This window comes from Galeopterus variegatus, unplaced genomic scaffold (assembly GCF_000696425.1).
Source record: "Galeopterus variegatus unplaced genomic scaffold, G_variegatus-3.0.2 Scaffold74, whole genome shotgun sequence".
Classification (NCBI taxonomy): Eukaryota; Metazoa; Chordata; class Mammalia; order Dermoptera; family Cynocephalidae; genus Galeopterus; species Galeopterus variegatus.
Genome location: NW_007726185.1, coordinates 1,096,892 through 1,110,400, shown reverse-complemented (window position 1 = coordinate 1,110,400; position 13,509 = coordinate 1,096,892). Strand labels below are relative to the sequence as shown.

The following is a 13,509-nucleotide window of genomic DNA, read 5'->3' as shown; positions in this document are numbered from 1 at the left end:
AAAAAAAAAAAAAAAAAAAAAAAAAAAAAAAAAAATGTCTTTAGGTTCACACTTTCCATTCACTTTTATGTTCTAGTAGTGACCATGTAGCTTCTTAAGAACCAAGTGCTTTTAAGTATAAGACAAGTGCATTGCTATGTAAATGCCACAAGTTTCTGTGAAGTTTGTCTCCTTATAAAATCTGTACTCAGATCATTAATGATGATAAAGTGATCTTTCTCCCAAGCGTAATGTTTGAGTGGTTCGGAGTCTTAAGCTTCACAGGAGTCTCTGGTGGAATATCAGGCATTAGCTGGTTGATGGGAAAGCATTTTTTTGATGTTCTTATGGGTGTGCCTTCCCCAAACCTTCCTGAATGTTCTCCAAAAGTCATTATATAGCTTTTTGTTTTCTTCTTATACTTTCTATTTTTTAATCCCTTCCCCCCCCAATAGTGCATCAAAACCTATAACTCTGACTGGCACCTTGTGAACTATAAATATGAAGATTACTCAGGAGAGTTTCGACAGCTTCCAAAGTGAGTAAATTGTCAGATGATACAAGATGGGGTTATACACATAGGGTAAAGTCTTTGCACTTGAAATGCTCAGGGAGGTATGTAACTTCGTATGCAATCAAATAATTGGAGAAAATATTTCTAGATAGTTTATGTGTATGTGTAGCTGTTGTTCACAGGGCCTTTGGTTATAAGACTGAAATGTAGTATGTACTCTGGTATTGGAAAGTGGTGATAAACACATGGATGGTTTAATTATGATGAGGGATTCTTTACAGGGTACCAAAAAATAGGGGAAACCATAAATAGGTGAAATTTTTTTACTGAGAAATATAAAACAAAGAAAATATAAGTGTATTGAAATATACTGCAGTGTATTTTTTCTTAAAAAAGAATTTTGTTTTGTTTTTTTAAAGAAGAATATTTTGAAGAAGAGACTTATAAAGAGCATTTTATATTGAGCAAGTTTTATGTTAAAAGTAAAGCAAGGAACAAGCATTTTCCCAGATAAATTCTCTACCTCCTTTAAAGTATTAACTTGTTCTAAAATATACCAAAAGCAAGTGTGTGTAGATTGATTAGTGGTGGTTAAAGTGAGCCAGGAGTAGGTAGGTCTCACCTGGAGAGGCTGTTATAAAAATGTACATCCTGAAATGATGCAGTTGGCAAATGGAAGTATAGTTGATTATGAATATTGAAAGCAAATAGTGATGAATTGTGTTTTAAAAGTAACCATTGCCTGGGCAAGCCCCATGGCTCACTCGGGAGAGTGTGGTGCTGGTAGCACTGAGGCCATAGGTTCAGATCCTGTATGGGGGTGGTCAGGGGATGGCCAGTGTGCTCCCTGGCTGAGCATGGTGCGGACCACACCGTGCCGAGGGTTGCGATCCCCTTACCGGTCAAAAAATAAAAAAATAAAAGTAACCATTGCCAATGAAAATTTTACTTGAAACCTGATTAATATATTTTTCTTTGTGTTTGTTTTATCTTTGTGTTTGAACCTTTTATACTATTCTCAGTGGACTCAGCTGTTTTTCCTATTTGTGTGGCTTGGCCACTCCTTAAGAGTGTTCAGCCAACTCCCTGATTGCCTCTTTTTAAACCTCAGCCGAGAACACTCCCTCCTAGCATTATCTTCTCCAGATGAGTATGCTCTTCAGTTCTATATTTATCCAGTACTCATTTGGGGATTTTTTAATTCTTCCCATTTGATTGGATTAACCCATCTTTATTGATCATCTTGGTCATACTATTCTCATGGTTTAAAGATAGCAAATTGCACAACTATATGATAGACTTCTATTGCTGGTAGGGTTTACCTTTGGGCATTAATGTGAATTCTAAATGTGTGATGAGAAAAAGGAGGAGGATTGTAACAGTGATTAAACATATAGATTCTGTGTTCTTCCTGGGTCAAGTCTGCCCTCTGTAAGCCTCAGTTTCCTCATCTATTAACTGGTCTTAATTGCAGTCCCCACCATCTAAAGGGATAAATGTGAGAACATATGTAAAGTACACAGGACAGGGCCTAGCACATAATTACTCTTTAATAAATACTGGCTGCTGTTGTTACTGTTGTGTTTTTATTATTAATACTGTTATCATTAACCACTTTAAATGTAGTAATCCTATATTCCATTTTCTCTCGTAAACTTTGTATTAAAAGTTACTCTATCAAGTCTTCATTAGTAATAACTAACCCACTTTTCTACTTTTAACATACCTGCTGACTCCCAACAAGCTATGCTGTCTTTTCTGCATAGCTTTTTGGAGCTTTCTGACATGAGCCTTTTGGCTCACCCACTTTGAAAAGCAATGGCACAGATTGTTTTATTCTTTATCTGAATGGACCAGCTTTGGATTTATTAATGGCTGGTTCCTGTGATGGAGAAAGAAATGCAAAAACAATTGATTAGGCAATTATTAAACACGTTTTCTTTCTTGTTTTTACAGCAAAGTGGCAAAGTTGGATAAACTTCCAGTTCATGTCTATGAAGTTGATGAGGAGGTGGACAAAGATGAGGTGGGATGCTGGCTTGCTTTTGTTTTTCTTTTCACTCTGGATTTAAACATTGATTCTACAAACTTAGAGGATTAGTTAGAAAATGACCAACATTTAGCCAAAACAGGAAATTGAGTGTTTCATGAAACGGGAAGAATTTTTTTAAATGTATTATTTGATTGATTAAAATAAAGTCTCTGTTTCAACTTGACTACCTACCATTTCATGTTCTTCTGGTTATGTTTATTTGTTCTGGGATCATTTTCAAAGACTTGGATCCAGATTTGGCTGCATTGTTAAAAGATATCAAGATTACTTAGACCTGTTGTTTTTCAAAGAATATCTTGAAACAAACTGCCAGCCAGTAGATTTAGAATGGCTATTTCTTCAATGATCGTTTTTAGTGAAGTCTGATTTTAACAAGCCCACTCCCCTACTCCTGGAGAAAAGATTATGGCTAGAGAAGTGTATAAGAGAGGACAGCATTAAGATAAGTGTGTCCACTGAGCAAGGGAAACCTAATAAAAAGGTAGTGCAACTCGTCTCTGCATTTTTCCTTCTCCCCACTAAATATTGGATACCCCATTGTGAGTTTAGGTTTCTTTCTTTTCTTTTTTAATTGTCAGCTGAGTCATAACCAGACACTTTCGAAATTTAACAATGTCCGTGTAGTACATTGTTTTAGAATCCACTTTGAAAATAATTATGAGAAAAAGTAAATGGTCATTCAAGGTTCGAAGAACTTGGTGCTGATTAATAGACACAAGAGGACTAATAGAAATAATGCATGTAAGGGCGCATAATAAACTGTAAAGTCTTCAACAGGTAAATTATTCCTGTTATTGCTAATAATAACAATAATAAAACCACTCATATTAATATTGAGATGCTCTAAAACAAAACATAGGATGGGTCTTTCTTCAGTTATCTATTTGATTACAAAGGATTTGCCAGATTGTTTGTGTGTATATATTTCATCTGTCTGTTTACAGATGTAAACAAATGCATGTAAACAAATATATGCCTAACATTTTTAGCAGCAGCTGGCAGCTCCATGCCCACCTCCTTAAACCCAGATCTCACAGTGTGGGGTCTGAACTTGAGGATGCATGCTTCTTTATGCTCTAGCTATTCCTCCTCTCTTTCTAACTGCCCCCTTTTTCCTCCATCCCTGCTTGCACTTTGCCTTTCTTTCCTTCCTTTCCTTTGCCCCATCATTTTATCTCTCCTTTCTGAATTGCCGCACATTTACTCCCTTTCTTTATTCACCTTTCCCTGAACTAAGCCTCTGGGATGTTTTCCAGGAATTTGCTTTTGTCCTCCAACTATAGGGGAGTGTAATTTGAAAACATTTTTTATGAAACCAGACAAGACCTTACAGCTTGAGTGGTCAAGTGTGGTATGTACTTTCTTCGGCTCATTAAATACTTAAAAATAATAATTTGGACTGGAGCTAGCTTTGAGTTTAGTGGAATAGGGTTTTCAGAAATGTAGGCTGGTCTCTCTTTTACTGCTAATTGGACTTTAATGTGACTTGTAGGTGTTAGTGTCAGTGGTTACTCCAGTAAAAGGGTAATGGACAGCTTGGCACAAATGGAATGATTTTCCCATTGACCAAACTCACAGCAAATAGCATAGCTAACAACAGGAGATTGATTGTGGTGGTGCTTTCCTTCTCTCCTAGGATGCGGCTTCCCTCGGTTCTCAGAAGGGTGGAATTACCAAGCACGGGTGGCTGTACAAAGGCAACATGAACAGTGCAATCAGCGTGACTATGAGGGTAAGGAGCCTCATCAGCCTGCTTTCCCGTCTCATGAAATCCTTCTGCTATAGGTCTTGAGACTAATACTCAGCGTTAGTGGGTGTGCTGTTCTCCTCGACAAAAGGGACATTGTCTGGTTACTAAGATGCTTCCTGGGTGACAGCACGCCCATTGGTCCAGGCCTGTCTACCTACTTCCCCTCACTGTCCTCTGATGGCATAATGAGACCGTCACTGGGCCGGTGTAAAGGTGCAGTCACTGACAGAGCTTTCTTCTCTATATTAACGGGAAAAGGCCACTTGGTTCTTGACAGAACATCACCGAGGGGCTGTTTTTCATGGTAAATCTAAGCACTTCTGTGCTAAACTGCAACAATGTCAACTAAAGCAAAAATTGAGGATTAAAAAGGAAAATAGTTAAGTTAGAAGAGGGTTGTAAAGAGAAAAGTAAAACTAGTGTAAGAAGCTGTTCTTACAGAAGAGAGGTAGGACCAGAGAAAGATCAGGATTAATAAAAAAGAGGAAAGAAACAATGGAAGGGAGGTGGGAGGTAGGACGAACAGGGAGATGAAAATTAAATTAGGAGAAATGCTGACTGTCATAATCTGGAGGCTGGGAAATCATTCAGCATCATGAGGCAGAAAATAGTTTCTGTCCTGTGTGAGCAAGAAACCCTGGGGGTTTTACAGAAAGTTTCCATCCTTCTGTGCTGCATTCCAAATTCCAACTCCCTGCACTGCTTTTGGGTGATTATGTAAAATCTCAAATTCTGTGGATGGGAAAAATGGGTGGATGTTAAGAGGACCACCTCCTCAGAACTGAAATGCAGTGAGACTGTTAGACACAGTTTTTATGTATGTGTTTAGTCTAACTTAGTTATCAATAGAGATTGTGACTCTTTCATTTTGAAAGAATAGCTGTGTGTGTATTTTTCTCCCAGTCATTTAAGAGACGATTTTTCCACCTGATTCAACTTGGTGATGGATCCTATAATTTGAATTTTTATAAAGATGAAAAGATCTCCAAAGAACCAAAAGGATCGATATTTCTGGATTCCTGTATGGGTGTGGTTCAGGTAAGTATGAAAAGAGTTTTATCATCAAGTTTAATATCTGCAATAGCACTATGTGTGAATCAGCAGATTTAAGCAAACACTTCCAGAAATGGCCATATTCGTGGTTGAAATATAATATCTAACATTAAAGTAGGTAAAGCCTTGTTTTTCATCATTGTGGAAGATGGTATAACATAGAGGCAGAATTATGAGCACTCTGGTGTGTGAGTTCTTATGTTTTAAAACCTGACTTAGCCATTTTTTAGCTGTGTGACCTTAGGCAGGCTACTTAACTAAAGTTTCTTCATCTGCAAAATTCATCTAATGATAATGTTTCTTTAATAGGGTAAATAAGAGAATTAGAAGAGCGAACACATGGAAATATTTAGAATAGTTCTTAGCATCTCAGTGATTCGTTGCCATCATAGTACCAGTGGCAGTGTAGTATATTGGTCAAGAGATTGGGTTTACAATGCAGATTAAGTTCACATCCTTGCTCCACTACTTACCACCTCTTAACCTTGGAAATTGTATTTAACTTCTCTGTGCCTCAGTTTCCTCATTTGTTAAAGAGGGATGATGATAGTACCAAATAGGGTTGCTGAGAGTATTAATTAACTAATACATGTAAGGAGCTTAGAACAGTGCCAGCAAATGGTAAACATTCAGTCAATATTAGATATATTTGTGATCATAGTGCTGTTGTAGTTGTAGAGTTATTCTTAAAAATTATTATTATTAATTTGGCAGCTGGCCAAAATATTGGGAATAATTTCCCAATATACTGGGAAATTTTTTTCAATTATACATAATGCATGAATGTATTCTTCTTGTAAAAAAAAAAAAAAATCAGACAATACAAAGTGAAAGTCCCTGTAGACTCTTTCTTCCCTCTTCTCATCTCTCTCTTTACCAGGGAGTTGTTACCAGTGTGGTATGCATCCTTCCATACATGTTTAGAATTGTATTTGAAAGTGGGTTGTCAGTTTTCCCATCTGTCCATTTTCCATCCATCCATTCATCCACCCCCACCCCCACCCCCACTCCCTTTTTTCAGGAAGATTTAAGGCAGCAGCTTATAAGGATTTGTAATACACAGGGTAGCATGGGTTTAAAGTGGAGTGAAAGCAGTAAGATGAACACGAGGTTACTGTAGGGGCAAGATAAAGTGGAATTAGGAAAAAAGCATATGTTTTGCAGACCTAACTCGTGCTGTGGGTGGGCCACCAACTGGACTGTACACCATCGAACTTGGAGACCTGTTCAGTCTCACAATTCACAGCCACATAAGACACAGGCAATCCAATTAGTCAGAAGTTATACCCAAGTAATCTCAGAATGCAGATCATTCAGGCATTGCTCTTAGGGGCCCTCAGATAGAGGACTCTGTGATTAATGAAGTCTCCCTGACAACTCGTCACAATAGATGCAGTCACCATAATTAGAGAATTCTCCCTTCAAATGACTCCATGGTGGCTGATCACATTGGCCTGAAGCTGGCTTTTAGAATGAGATTCTTTTGCAGGGCCAGCATGATTAAAGTCAGGGACTCAGCCATCTTGTTTGACCACAGGTGTACTTGTTTACCTAAAATTAAACTGCATTTTCATCAAAGGAATGCATTCATCTGATTGAAACAAACAGTACTGAAGGGCAGTGCTAAAAGTGCAACTTTTAAAATTATTTATTCTGGAGTTTGTCTTCATTTTGCTAGCTAATGAGTGTCCGTTGCTCTTTCTTTATTCATCAGTTATGGACATTATTGAATGGCTTCCTATGCCGGTCGATAGGATTTTAGCTCCTGTCACCCTCCTGCCTGCTCTAACCTATAGAGATTGCTTTCTCCATCCTACACAACTGTCCTCCTGGAGATTCCCTTTGCCTTCCTTCCTGTGTGGGATTCCCTGTTTCCAGGAACTTATGTCTTCCTCTTTCTTGTTTTGGAGGAGCACATCCTACAGTAGCTTCCTGAGAAACTGTGGGTAAGATGTTAATTTTTTTAATAGTTAGTGTATCTGCAAATGTCTCTTTATTTTTCCATTCACACTTGACTCATAGTTTGGCTGGATGTAGAAATCCAATGAAATCATTTTACCTTGGAATTTCAAAGATGTTCCATTTCCTTTTAGGGGATGGAGGAATCTGGAGTTAGTCTCATTCGCTGTCCTTGTGATCTTCTCTTCATCTGTAGTGTTCTAAAATTTAGGTTATTGTGTCTTGACTTTGATTTTTTTGAACCTTTTGCTAAGGTATAACATATAAATAGAAAATATACACATAATAGGTGTGTGACTCAATGAGTTTTTACTGAGTCTGGCTCTCTGTTGTCTTTTGTGCTCTTTCCTCTTTGTTCTGGCCACCTTGGTCTTCCCCAGCTCCACTCAGTCTCTTCAATTCAGTGAGATGGCACGACTCCATTTATTTCTCTTCTACTTAGGATCATGGGCCTGCACTGCCTGTTGTCCCTTATCTGAAAACAGTTGTTTCATCTATTTTGTCAGTTCTCTAGTGATCATGACTGGAGGGTAAGTCCAGATCCTGTTGCTTCATCATGGCCAGAAGTGGAAGTTAGGGGTCCAAAATCAGATGTCCGTAGGGGCCATGCAGGTAAATTAACTGACAGAAGAGGCTTGGTTGTAAACAATAGGGAGCACTGGAGACTGGCACAAACCAGAGCCCAGGTGCCCCCTGTAAAGATGTTGCCAGTCTGTAACATCGAACTATGAGCTCAGTGTTGCCATATCATCTGGTTTTTCTAAACACCAAATATACAGAATTTTAGTTAAATCTTGATGTGTTTAATTAGTGGTAATTGAAAAACCATGACAAAAAAAGGTGGAATGCATGAAAGTGTATTTGGGCTCTAGATCAAGACTGCAGCACCACTTAATGTTCATTGAAAATTATTTTTAATCAACGGCTAATTAACATGTGAATGTCTCTCAGCTAGCACTCCAATCTCAGCTGAAAGCTGTTAGTATGAACAGTCGAATCATGTCAAAGTATGTTTATTGACAGTGTGAAGTAAGGAGTACCAGAGTGAATTATCAATGACAGTGAATTCACTTCTTTTGGGATTCCCAAGCAGGACTTTCGTTTGTATTCTTAAGTTGAGAGACCTTTAAGTTACTTTTTTAGCTGAACTTTCTGGCACTGAGTTTAAAAAAAAGTTTAAAGCAAAACTAAATATATTTGGCAACCTTATTTTTGAAGTGAGAGGTAATTATTTTAGTTTTACAAGAGAATTTTGTTCATGTCTTTGGCATAGTAATAGATGTTTGTAAGTACAGCAATCCTGATCTATCATTTAGTCTCTGGGAAGCATTTCAGAATTTAAAGAGTTCCATGGAACTCTTTTCCTCCAATTTCTTTTTGCAGATGCAGCTTGTGGTGTTTTCATTTAATAAATTATATCTAAGGCTTCAGAAGATTTTAAAAAATGTTTCCATCCGTGTCTCTTTGTAAACTGAGCATCAAAAGTTGTGATTTAAATGTTTTTAAAAATTTTTTTTACTTTTGGACATTAAAAAATTAGTTGATTAGTGCTGTGAAATCAAATCAATGCCTAAATTAAAATTTTTAATAGACTTGAAAGAAATGTGATTTAGAATCTTACACCCTAAAAGTGTTTTAGAACCCTTGAAAGTGATTTATACTTATTTTGCAAATGAGGAAACAGGCTGAGAAAGAGGAATAACTTAGAATCAAGGCCTAGTGTTTTCTCCCCGCTTTTAACTTTTTGTTTTCGTGATTGCGAATGTGTGAGAAGAGGGGAATTGGGGAGAAAACTCATTTTGTTTCTAGCCTTTGACTCCTTCTCTGATTCTTGCCTTGAAGTTTAAGTGAGATCCAAGGTGGCAATTACTGAGTCCAAGCAGACAGTCTGTACACAATAGTTTGTGTGGCTTTGCCAAGGGTAGCACTAGGCTTTGCATTTCTAAGAACTGTGAGGCCAAAAACACACACCTTTGGGATGGTCACCCTGTCCTGGAGACCTATGCTGAGGAGCTCCTTCAGGGACTATGGATAACCAGCAAGAATTTTATGGATAACCACCTCCTATGGCAGGTGTAGGAGGACTGCTCTGCCCACTCAGGTTGGTGGGAGATTGCGATTTCACATCTCTCAGCCTATGTTTACGAGGAGTCTTGTGCAGCCTGAGGTTCCTCAGAGCTGAACTTCAATCTAGTGTGGGCATCCTGGGGAGATTTTGCCACACCAGAGGACATTTGGGCAATGTCTGGAGAGTGTGTTCCTGGCATCTAATGAGCGAGGCCAAATATTGCTAATGCACAGGACATTCCCCCCAACAAAGAATTTTCCACCCAAATGTTGGTGGTACTGAGGCTGAGCAGTCCTGGTCTAGTGCACATTCATTCTTTATCATTTAAAGCACATGGATGAGTGTTTTTGTACTTCGATCCAATCACCCTCTCACAGGCCTGAAAACCAGAGGCATGAGGCAAGGGTATCAACAGGGAGTCCAAATACCTTGTGGGATTCATAAATGATGAGAAAGTTCCAGATGAGAAAGTCAAACATATTGATAGACAGTGGTTTGCTTTTAAATACGTAATACCACACACTATTTTGTTTAAAAAAAAAAAAGCTAAAATAAAGCTAGAGAATTATGAAAATTTTACATGAAATTTCATTTATTCAGCACACATTTTTCAAGGGCCCACTATGTGCCATACACTGTTCTAGAGACTAAGGATGTAGCACTGAGCAAAACAAAGGAGGTCTGTGCCCTTGAGGAGCATGCATTCCATTGGTATGAATAAAACCAATATGTAAAACAGGTAATGAGGTAGATGGAAACATAAAGCTATGGAGAAAATAAAGCAGGGAAGGTGGATAGTGATGGGTGCTCATGGGGAGGGAACTGGTTTGAAATGTCCATGAGACAGCACCCATCAGCAAATAAGAGAGCAAAATTATGTTAAGACACTTTTCATTCTTTAAAATGTGTCTACCTTCTTCCCTTTCAGAACAACAAAGTCAGGCGTTTTGCTTTTGAGCTCAAGATGCAGGACAAAAGTAGTTATCTTTTGGCAGCAGACAGTGAAGTGGAAATGGAAGAATGGATCACAATTCTAAACAAGATTCTTCAGCTCAACTTTGAAGCTGCAATGCAAGAAAAGCGAAATGGAGACTCTCATGAAGGTGGGTAGGTCTGTCTTCCCTCAGGCACATGCAAACTCTACGCATGACTTTAATTTTGTTAGGCGGGTATAGGAAGGAGACATAGTGCACAGGTACATGAGAGGTGGGACAGATGTGAACTATTCACACATAGCAAAGATTTTGTCATGTGAGAATTTACTACTCTGACATTTTTTATATGGACATTGTGTAATGAGAAGAACCACAACTTTGGAAGCAGAGAGGATGGCCTGGGTTTGGGTCCCATCAGTATCATTTTTCATCATGTAACTTGGGGCAAACTATTTATATTTTCTAAGCCTCAGTTTACTCATCTGTAAAATGGGAATAAGGAAACTTGCTGGTCAGATGAGAAGAGTAAACATGAAAATGTATCTCATGTTACTGACATGGAATCCACATTAAAAATATTAGTTTTAGTTTTTCTTGTTGTTACTAATAAATAATATTCTTTGGAATTTTCAAGACAAAGCTAGGATGGGCAGGATCCTCAGAATAAATTAGTGGGAAAAACCTGGCTCTGTTCTTGACAGTTCATGTTATACTTCAAGCCCTTAGGTGATTCTGAACCCTGGCTGCCTCCTAAAAATACCTGGGAGCTTTTTCAAAGTGCTGTTCCTTGGTCCCACTGAAGATTCTGATTTAGTTGGCCTGGGATGGGGCTTGTGGGGTGTCTGGTGGGTGTGGCCATTGGGCTGTTGTTCATAGCTAGTATCTGTTCTAATTAGCCAGTGTCCATGCTGTACCAGCTATTAAATATTTGACTGTCATCACTGGGTCTGGCCATCAGAATTTTTTTCAACACTCCCCAGGTGTTTCTAATGTGCATCCAGAGCTTAGAACCACTGCATTAGAGGTCACATAGAGAAATAGCCTTCTTCCTCCTGTTTTAAATAAAATACTTTCAATTACAAGGGACTCACATAATCTGTTTTGCCATTTCAGATGATGAACAAAGCAAATTGGAAGGTTCTGGTTCTGGTTTAGATAGCTACCTGCCTGAACTTGTCAAGGTAACATCATCTCAAATCTGCTCTTCACTGAATGATGCTGAAGTATTCTCATGTCATGAGTTTGTCCAGAATACAATCTGGTGAAATCATAACAATTACGTTGTGATCACCACTATTTTCTGACCTGAATATGAGGTGACATGAAATACATTAGTAACCTGAGGGAGACTTCAGACTGTTTTCCAGAAAGCACCCTACAAAGTACTCTTTTTTTATTTTTCTCTAAGTGTTTTTTCCCCTCATAATATTTAATACTGCATCACAGGTATTGAGGAAGTAACCAAAATATGCAGGTAACTGTTCTCATAATGACGTGGTATTTACTGTGTTTACACACATGATCCCCCTTATTCAAGTTAATAGACACAATTCCAGGTAGAGAGATGTGGTAATCTTGACACTAAACCAAAGGGAGGGTGCCTGAGTTACAGAAATTGTTTCTGGGTCACTCGCAATGAAAAACAAAAGGGCAGTAGCTGTGTTTTATAATTTTGATAAACTTAAAAAGTTACTGAAAAACTCAAAGAAAAACAAAACAACCACATTGCCACCACCCAGATTTAACATATTTACTGTATTGTCTTCTTAGCTTCCATGTTTTTAAAAGAGATAAAACATTAGTTATAGTGGAAGTTTTTTAAAAAACACTGTCCTTTTTCCCATTCTCTTCTTTCCCTACTACCCCCAACAAGAGACAGCCACTGTTATGAGTTTTACTTTCGTTTTATTTTTATATCTTTTCAAATATATCTATCATAGTGATATATATAGTGGTATTTTGTAATTTTAAATGTAATATAAATACTAACATATTACATGTATTATTTTGCACTTGATTTTCTTTTATTTTTTAATTCACCATTGTTTTTGAAATTCATCCTAGTTGGTATATGGATCTAGTTTATCCTTTTATTATACTGTATAAACATTTTATTTTAGCTGTTCTATTATTTCCATTTTTTTTTTCTGTTGTAAACAATACTACAATGAAATCCTTGTACTTGTCTCCTTGTGTGCATCTATGAATGATTCTTTTTTAAATGAGAGAAATATCTTTGTCTTTTCTGGTCTTTTGTATTCTTATTCTGTTACTGCCTTTCTATTCTTTTTCTCATTATACAGTGAAATTACACACCCACATCTTAAACACTGTAATAGAAACAGGGTTTATCTATATAGGATTATAAATAGAGTAGCATTCAGCATTGACCTTTATTTTAAGACAACATGGCTGTTCTCAAATATAAAATCTTACTCCCTGGCTAGGACTTTAGAGCATTGTTTTTCTTCAGGACTTGACTGTTACCACAGTATCTTTTTAGCACCTGCCTATTAAAGCTAATTTTAGTGCCACCATTGTAACCTCCTAGTCTGGGAAGAGTTTTGGCTTGTGTGTTTGTGTTTTCATGCAGTGAACTTCTGTGTGTCACATTTTGCATTGAGGTTTGCTTTTTTATTTCTGGATGTTTGGGGGTTCATAATTTCTCAAAGCAAAATGTTTGAACCTGTTTGGGTTTTAGTTTGTTGAAGCAGTTGATATATGATGCAATCTAGAATTCCGAAAGTAACTTTCTTCGCTTACTGGGTGAACAGAATGGATACCTAGGAGAAGACTCATATTACTTGAGTCTAATGTTTATTAATTAGAAATCTATATTTTTTACTATGAAGACATTGCTCCTCCTTTCTTCTCTTACTACCTGGCCAACATAAAATTCAGTATTGTTTGATCTTAAGATCTAGGAAGACTATATATATATCTCCACTTTTTTTTTTTTAATTAACATATTTAGAACTATTTTCAAATTGCAGATTACAACCAAATCAGCTGAGGCCCTTTTAGTTGGATAAATCAATTTAATTGATTTCAACCCTCATTTCTTACTTTTTGTTTTGTTTTGATTTGATTTAATTTTTTATTCTTTTTTTACTGGTGTATAGTTTACATAGAGTAAAATGCTCAAGCATGAATTGTACAGCTCAGTGGGATTCACATTTTTACACCGACATAACTATC

General features: G+C 37.3%; 1 protein-coding gene across 10 annotated transcripts in view; it reads left to right on the top strand.

Annotated features, from left to right (window-relative positions):
* Nucleotides 1-13,509, top strand: part of DOCK9 (dedicator of cytokinesis 9) — a 207,448-nt gene that overhangs the window by 81,910 nt on the left and 112,029 nt on the right. For all 10 annotated transcript variants that reach the window (XM_008578478.1, XM_008578466.1, XM_008578449.1 and 7 more), the window contains exons 4-9: nt 435-517; nt 2,450-2,519; nt 4,183-4,278; nt 5,200-5,334; nt 10,305-10,479; nt 11,425-11,492. In XM_008578478.1, coding sequence (XP_008576700.1) covers nt 435-517; nt 2,450-2,519; nt 4,183-4,278; nt 5,200-5,334; nt 10,305-10,479; nt 11,425-11,492 — 627 coding nt within the window. The remainder of the gene's footprint in view (nt 1-434; nt 518-2,449; nt 2,520-4,182; nt 4,279-5,199; nt 5,335-10,304; nt 10,480-11,424; nt 11,493-13,509) is intronic.